Source organism: Coffea eugenioides, chromosome 1, assembly GCF_003713205.1.
Source record: "Coffea eugenioides isolate CCC68of chromosome 1, Ceug_1.0, whole genome shotgun sequence".
Classification (NCBI taxonomy): domain Eukaryota; kingdom Viridiplantae; phylum Streptophyta; class Magnoliopsida; order Gentianales; family Rubiaceae; genus Coffea; species Coffea eugenioides.
In genome coordinates this window covers 51920853-51929646 of record NC_040035.1, presented here as the reverse complement: position 1 = coordinate 51929646, position 8794 = coordinate 51920853, and the positions used below count along the sequence as shown (strand labels likewise).

The following is an 8794-nucleotide window of genomic DNA, read 5'->3' as shown; positions in this document are numbered from 1 at the left end:
TGGCAAAATTCTACTACGTGTAACATAATACAAAAGTATGAAATGTAATTCATGGTGTTTCGTATAATTATCGCATGTATTTAGATCTCTAAATTTTATATTTGTCTTCTCTTAAGCTAATGACCAGCGATGGAACCCGGAATTTGTAAAGATTGGAAATATATGTATATATATTGGCGTCACTTTTCTGCATAAAAAGGGGAAAAAAACCATTAGTTCTTTGACTGAACCTGTTTCTGATGGAAAAGACCTTTAGTAGCCATGTTCAATCCCCTTAGTTCCCATCCTCATATCGAACTGTTTTTTGACTCTCTTTTCCTTTTGTAGAAAACGCCCCTCTTGTCCGCTATGGCGTATCTTTTCTTTCCCTTCAGTTTATGACGCAGCGAATATGCCAAAAGGGCTATTTGCCGTTTCACGGTCTGGAAACTGTGCGTTTTATTCTTGTGTATATCAACGAGTGTAACACGACAAATTCTACATTAACAATCCATGCGTATTCGTTTGGATTGTTATTTTTAAGATTTTTTTTTATTTTAAATAATATTATAATAATTTAATGTACGTAAGATAAAAAAGTGATTGAAAAATGTGTTCTTTGAAAACGTTAAAATTTTTCTACAAAAAATCACATTCCAAACAAAGCTGAATTCATGAAATAAAAAAAAAAAAAAGAAGAAATGATGCCATTTTTCAGGACTATAAAGTCTATTTCGATATAAATCTGCAAATTAGTCAAGCACTATTGCAGCATAACGACCCTTTTTCTTTGTGTTTGTCCTTTAATTATATATATATATGCAGGCTGGTCCAAGCCAGCATAATGACTAAGAGAGTCAAAGCCATAGATAGGCTGGTCCAAACTCTTCAGAAAAATTCCGAGGTCATGCAACTCTTTCTACTAGATCCTTCCGGCGTTAAAGGGTCTGGGAATCTTGTAACCAAAAGTCTAAGTGGACAATTTTGATAAACATTTCAATCCACTTGAAAAATCTTGGGTGGATTCGCAATCCTCAACATGCATGCACCTTACTCATTACGTTTTCCTTCCTTTTTCTTTAAAAGTTGGTCATGATTGAATTAAAAAATTTAGCTGACGGCGGCAACAATTATTATTATCACTGTCCTGGGCTGGAATCCTTGTCCAGGTTCCCTAGCAACGGGATGTAAGTGGCAATTTTCGAGTGGCCGTCTCTATGAGATCACATCACACGGCGGCTCATCCTGGCCGTCTCCATTACCATTATTATTTTTTTAAAAAAAATACATATATATATAATTATTAAATAAATATACATTTAATTATACTTTCCATTCAACTAAAATTACCCATTTTAACACCTGGAGAGACAGAGAGATGCGTCCCGGTTCCTATCAACAATAATTTCGCCACTGATGGATGCGGTCATTTTCATTCACCACGGGGAGAGAGAAAGTTCTGGCCATCCTCAGATAACGTGTTGTCTTTTTTTTTTTTTTTTTTTTGGGGACGAAAGTTAGATACATAAACCAAAGTCAGATAACGTGTTGTCCAAGAGGGGCTCAAGTCGCTTTCTTGACTCTCTTTTTCAGCTCCTGCGTGTTGTTACATTTCCTTGATGAGCAAGTTGCGCCTCCCTCAGAATAAGCCTTTAGTAAGGAATATAAAAGGATCACTCTCTCTCTCGGATTCAAAAAGCGGGAATTCTTCGTGTTACAATTACTAAAGACATCTGCATATTTCCCGCGAAGTCTCCTCATACGAATTAAACTAAGGCTCGAAGTTTCAAACATATCCATCGTAGTTGGTGTTGTAGACCCAAATTCCACATAAATTTCGAAATACAAGGGGAATCAGGACTAAAAGTTTAAATTATTATGTGTTTGTGTTTGGATAGTTCAATTTTATCAAATAATAATTTGTTTGGATTGTGAATTATTAGAGATATTTTTACTGTAGCACTTTTTGTGATGTGATGTATGTGAGATAAAAAGGTAATTTGGAAAGTAAAAAGGTGTATTGTAAATTGTAATGATGATGTAAGCAAATAAATTTGGGGCTTTATTTCCCCAAATTTTGCTTGTATAATAATATTTTGCTTGTATTATCCAAACGCTAATATATCCACTGTTGCCAATGCTGACAAAGCCGAAGGTCCAAAAGCATCGTAGGTAAATATTTGGACGATATTCCTTTTTGTGTTTTGTTTTTTCCCCATAAATAAAATGCACTTTCTACTTTGAGGAAGCCAAAAGCGTCCAATCCATGCATATTGGTAAAATACATGTTATAGTGGTAGTTCTTTCCACTCATATTCTCGAATGGCCTTGAGCTGCGTGGGTTTGAATTTTTTACATCACCATTCAAATTAAAGACACACATTGGATTCTAATTTTTGGAGTTTTTGAAAAATATTTTTCTAATACATGTTTTAATTATTTTTTTATCTCATATACATCAACGAACATTCTCTTAATATTTAAAGATAATCAGTACTATATTTGTCCTTCATTTCTAATTATTCATTTATAAATCACTTAAAATTCTATCTATCTATTTTTTTTTAAATCTTTTGCATGTTGTTTGACAATAAATTACTGTATTTTGTTGTTACTAAATTAATTAAAAATTCAAATTTAGTTGCTTAACAATGATTAAAATTTGAGTTTAAATATACGATTATTTTTAAATAAGTATGAATCGGTAAATCGACAACCTACTACCCACCAATTAAATAAATTTAATTACTAGATATCTATCTAGATCTATCCAAATTTAATGGATGAATGAACGCATTTGGATTATAATTGACAACTCTAGCCGGCCAATTGGTCGTATATTAACTGTTGCCGTGCTCAATTACTAGTAATTTTAAAATTTTTAATTTTGAAGTTCAAAAGTTATAAATGAGCTAATTTGAAGTTGCAACTCGTGACATTACTGTAATTTCTTCGCTACACAAATGTTGAGACTTAGGGAATTATAGGTCTCGAATCCTAATCTTCCTATCTCAGTTCTCACTTTTTAAATTTAAATTTCACCCTTCCCCTGTTATATATATAAATAAAAAAAAAAAAATTTATCTCACGGTCAATCACTTGTCGGAACATTCCAACTCGTTCAAAAATTTCATTGCGATTGCCGTAGATTTTAAGTGGAGTCTGTTCATATATATATATATATATATATTCTTCACAGTTGTGTGTCTGTTTACATATATTACCGGACCAATTATCCGAAAATTTCTAATAAGTTTAATTGTCAGCGTAATTTTTTATACGTATATAAGTCAATCCGGGAAAATTACCAACAACGTCTTCATCAGATTCAGAAAATAGCAATCCTTGTATTCGCATACAAGGACCGAGAAGTTTCAGCTGTTGAACTTGGATCATTCCACCCAACGTGACGAGCATGAACAAAGTACCTAATTTAGACCATCTTCCAATTAATCTGAGTGTAAAATTTCAATTAGACGAGTCCATTCTAAAATAAAAATGTTGTGCGACTTGTAAAATAAGCATGCAAAATTGAAGCAGTAGTGAAGGAAAATTGAGAGTCTCGTGTCAGGTCAATCTGCTGATAATTCAATGAATATTGATCGCCTTCCCATTTGTTCATTCATTTCTTCCTCCAAAGATTTTTCGTAGGAAACTGCTACTGGTACTCTTCAAAAAAAAAAAAAAAAAAGAGGCCTCTCTGACACTTTATTCTCCTTTTATACTTTTACTTTTGAAGAAAGAATGGAGAGCTAGAGGCTTTTTTTTGATAACTAACGTTGATATCATTTTTCTTTTTTTCATCTGAACAGAGGGCCAGATCGTAATATTATAGTTTGTTTGGATTGTAAGTTATTTGGTATATTTCTACTGTAACACTTTTTATGATGTGATGTATGTGAGATAAAAAGGTAATTGGAAAGATAAAAAAGTGTATTAGAAATTATAATGATGATGCAAATAAATAAAATTGGGGAAATAATGCTCAATCCGAACAAACCCATTGTATTGTATGTTTCTAGACGACTCTAGTCCGATTCAAACTACAGATAATAACATTGGAAGGAAGTGAGGCCAGAGCAGTCAACATATTTGTCTGGCGATAACCCTTTTGACCACAAAAAACTACAACGGTGGCTCCAGCTAGTTACCTAAATCATGTCCTAATTTCAATTGGATCTCCACTCTAGTACATAACCATTCAACGATAAATCAAGGGCTCAAGTTTGTGCCAGAATGAGACAAACGGGTGATAATGGTGTGACTCTCAACAAGATGAATGCGAGACCACAATCTAATTAAATCGATTTTAAGAACTCGGAACCATAGTGCATGGCCGACTGATCCATTATTAATGATTGAAATTGAACTGGTGGGGGCGTTCCTCATTGTTGTCTTAAGGCCACAAGATCTTCACAGGCATCCAGTGAAATGCCGGTTGAGGAGTTGAGTTGACACTCGAAAGTAACGGGCTGCGTCGGTTGCCGGTGTAAGCCACTGCAGGTGGGATCCATTAAGACCTCTAATTTATTTTCATCTGACTTTCCTCCCATTCTTCATCTTCACTCATCCTTTTTCCTCTTCTTTTCCGTTGAACAAATGAGCCAGCGTTCTACCTCTCATGGCTGAGTTCCAGGAACCTTCCCCCCGCACCACCACCAAGGCTGTACTCCTCTCTATCATCTCCTAATTTGGACCTCCCCAGCTGAAACCTCCTCATTATATACCCCTTTTCTGCTCCACCACTTCCATCTTTCGCACTTTGGATAAGCATCGTCATAATTAACTTCAGTTCTTTCTCAAACTCACCACAATTTTCTCAGTTTCTCTGCTAGCATCTTTCTCGATTCTCTCACTCTCTTACAGGTACAACTCTTTCTAAAATCATTTCTTTCATGTCTTGGTATTTTGATTTTATCATTCCTTGTTAAGCTCTGAACCTAGTTCCTTGTTTTTAATTTTACACAAAAGGTTTGCCTCCACTTACCGAAAAGAATAAAGGTTTGCCTCCAAAAATGAATCTTTTAACCAATTTAAGGTTGGAATGATTGATCCATGTAATTGTTGATGCTTAGTTAGTGTGCTACTATAGCTAGAAATTGAATTTATTTTTTGTTATTTTTTCATGCTTTAAAATCTTTTTTGTGTTGTATTTATCTGAACTTTTTCATTCCATGTCTTGGTTTGGATTTGTTTGTACCTTTTGGCCTGGTTCTTGAAGTAAGCATCTCAAAATTTTGTACTTTTTTTGTGTATGTCAGGATTCTTGTAAAGTTCGATTGGTAATGGATACTCTTGTCGAACCATTCCCGTTTTCTGGGAATATCTACGATCTCAATTATCGCTCAATGTCGGCTCATCATGAACAAAATGAAGTGGATGAATACAAATTCGATCGTGGTTCTGAGGATTTCTCTGATGCTTCAAATGGTTCGCCCCCGCCTGATGCATCTTCCCCCTCTGGCTCAGATGGGAATCCTCCTGTGCAGGGGGATTCTAACGATCCCATGCTGAAGTTCATAAACGAGATGCTTATGGAAGAGGATGACTTGACTAATAAGCCTTGCATGTTTCATGATTGCTCAGCTCTCCTAGCTGCTGAGAAGTCCTTCTATGATGTCCTTACTGAACCCAAGCCCGGCCCTTCTTTTTTCTCTTGTTATCAAAATGCTGAAAGCCCAAATGATGATTCCTCCCAAAGTTGTTATAGTCAAAGTAGTGTATGTAGTTCCTCTGATGTTAATCCTTCTGTTGAGTCCAATTGGGTTGGCAATCAAATGGGGCTAGAATCCGCTGTTATTCAACCTTCTCATGTCGACCTCGTCCCTCAGTCCATTTTACTGTCAAATCAGCAGTTATTGAGCTCTACGAACGACTTCCTTGACGCTGCTCATAGACTGGATGAGTCTTGGATGAGTCTATTGCGGATGTCTGATTCGTCTAGCCAGAGACCCTTGGATTTGAAAGCTTGGGGAAGTAAAGGAGAAGTATATGGTCTACTTCCTCAAGGCGATAGTTTTTCCAACTCCACATTCGAATCACAGAACAATACCTCAAATGCTGCAGCAGTGGTGGAAAAATCTGTGAGATATCATTCTTCAAATGGTCCAAGCTCGAAGAAGAATCACGGGAGAGATGATAGTGATGATGCAGAAGAACATAGAAGTAACAAACAGTTAGCAAGTTCTGCTGATGAATCTGTACCACTGGAGCGGTATGACAACGTGCTGCTTTGTCCCAATTTGAATCCTCATTTACAACCAGAACCTGTCTTTAGTTCATCAGAAAAAGCTTTGAAAGATGAAGCAAGGAATAAGTTACAACAGACTGAACGATCAAAGGCATCCACCCGAGGAAGACCTCGTGGAGGTAAGAAACAAGGAACCAAAAGGGAAGTGGTGGATCTGAGGGCTCTTCTGGTTCAGTGTGCCCAAGCAGTGGCTAATTTTGACATCCGGACCTCCAATGAGCTGCTGGCTCGAATTAGGCAGCACTCTTCTGCTCATGGTGATGGCATGGAAAGGTTGGCCCATTATTTTGCTATTGCTCTTGAAGCACGCTTGGCTGGGACTGGGACGACATTGTATACAGATTATAGGAAAAGAAGGATTTCGGCTGCTGACATTTTAAACGGATACCAGATGTTTGTTTCTGCTATACCATTCAAGAAGGTGTCAAATATTTTTGCAAACAAAAACATTGGGAAACTAGCCGCTGGGGCAACAAGACTTCACATTATTGATTTTGGCATTCTGTATGGTTTCCAGTGGCCCTGCCTTATCCAGCGTCTCTCTGTAAGACCTGAAGGACCTCCAGCTCTTTGCATTACAGGAATAGATCTACCCCAACCAGGTCTTCGTCCAGCAGAGAGGGTTGAGGAAACAGGGCTTCGCTTAGCAAGGTACTGTGAGAGATTTGGTGTCCCTTTTGAGTTCCGTCCCATAGCAAAGAAGTGGGACACCATCAAACTTGAAGATCTCAAGATCAACGGAGATGAGGTGCTTGTTGTGAATTGTGTGGAGCGGCTTGCAAATGTACCGGATGAGACGGTAGTGGAGAACAGCCCGAGGGATGCAGTTTTAAACTTGATCAAGAGGATTCGTCCTAATATGTTTATCCAGAGTGTTATAAACGGCACTTACAATTCCCCTTTCTTTGTCACGCGATTTCGAGAAGCCCTTTTTCACTTCTCATCTGTGTTTGATATGTTTGAAGCTACTGTTCTGCGTGAGAATCAGGACAGGGCCCTTTTTGAGCGAGAGATTTATGCAAGGGATGCTTTGAATGTGATAGCTTGTGAAGGAACGGAAAGGGTTGAGAGGCCGGAGACGTATAAGCAGTGGCAAGTAAGGAACCTAAGAGCAGGGTTCAGGCAGCTCCCACTTGATCAGGAAATTGTGAAGATTATTCGCGGCAAGGTCAAATCGCATTACCATAGGGATTTCTCAGTGGATGAGGATGGCAAGTGGATGCTACAAGGATGGAAAGGTCGAGTCTCTCAGGCTATCTCCTGCTGGGAGCCCGTGGACGAGCAATGATATCACAATGGCCAAGTGATTTTACAACTGATGAGCCTTGGTGGTTCACGGTCAAGAACCTCCAAAACCTGAGCTCCCCAGTGAACCACTTTCTCATTGCTGCGGGATCTCAGGAGCAATTCAGCATTTTCTTGCACCACATTTGATGCAAACTATTATGTGTATATTATGCAGTAGGGATAGCTATAATCATGTTTTGAACGGTTAGGACTTCATGGTAGACACATTTTCAAGCCTCAGCACATAATAATTTTCAGGGCCTCTATTCATGCAGTTATGTTAGCTGAGGCTGGATCATTCTCCTTTGTAAACTGACCGTAGGCTTTCAGCCATGTAGAACAGTTAGATATCATGATGTGCACTTAGTGGATTATATTGACGTAATTGCTTGATTATTTCTTTTTAACTTTGTTGTGATTTGCTTTCATTTTTATAATGGATCATTTTGTTTGATGGTATCACAAGAAAGTCCATTTTAATGCTGAAAATAAAATATGATTACGCAATGTTGCTGAGCCCATGGATTCCCATTACAGATGTCTAGTGAGCTCTTTTGAGAACTTTACGTGGTTTTAGTCTTTTGTAATGTCGCTTGTTGAGTACTATCCAGTTTTCCAGATATATAAATGTAATAGTTTTTCGCCAAATACTTGTACTGTTGGGGTTAGATCCGCAATTCAATTCGATCCCCAACCAACCATCGCTCTATGTTTGAGGCAATTGTTGAAGTATATTCTTTCGCATTTGTACTTATTATAGTCTGTATACTACTACATAACGAATCTACTGGATCAGTTCTTGTCAAAACTAAGGCCTTGTTTGAATTGTCATTTTTTTGCATCTGTAACCACAGGGTAATTAATTGATGATTAGAAAGATCCAAAAGAATGGACGAAAATTAAGTCATAAAGGAGCAATTACCAAACCTGATTAGTGACGACCAATGATGAATTCTACTTGAAAGATCATAGTAGCGGTACTAAGAGGAGTCATTAATTAGTTTTTTTTTTTTTGTCATTAATGATTAGTTTTTTTTTTGTCATTAATTAGTTACTAATGTTGAATTCTAGTGGAAAGATTAGAGTGATAAGTGGTATAATAAACAATCAGGATTACAGAATCAAAGATGGTGCAGTGCAGTAGCAATGATGATTAGAAAATGCCCCAAATCCGAGTCTCCGACACCTGGGGATTACAATTTGAAACGCGGGAGGAGGGTGACCTAAGCGCTGACATAGTCAGGAATAATATAATCTGAAAAATCAGACGTAGGAGAC

The 8794-nt window shown here is 37.4% G+C and overlaps 1 protein-coding gene across 1 annotated transcript; it reads left to right on the top strand.

The window, feature by feature from the left end:
• The first annotated feature begins 4569 nt into the window (after positions 1–4569).
• On the top strand, positions 4570–7923 carry LOC113780284 (scarecrow-like protein 30). The gene is made up of 2 exons (XM_027326102.1): positions 4570–4845; positions 5241–7923. Exon 2 carries the CDS (start codon positions 5265–5267, stop codon positions 7515–7517), a length of 2253 nt encoding a protein of 750 aa, XP_027181903.1. The 5' UTR covers positions 4570–4845; positions 5241–5264; the 3' UTR covers positions 7518–7923.
• The last annotated feature ends 871 nt before the right edge of the window (positions 7924–8794 follow it).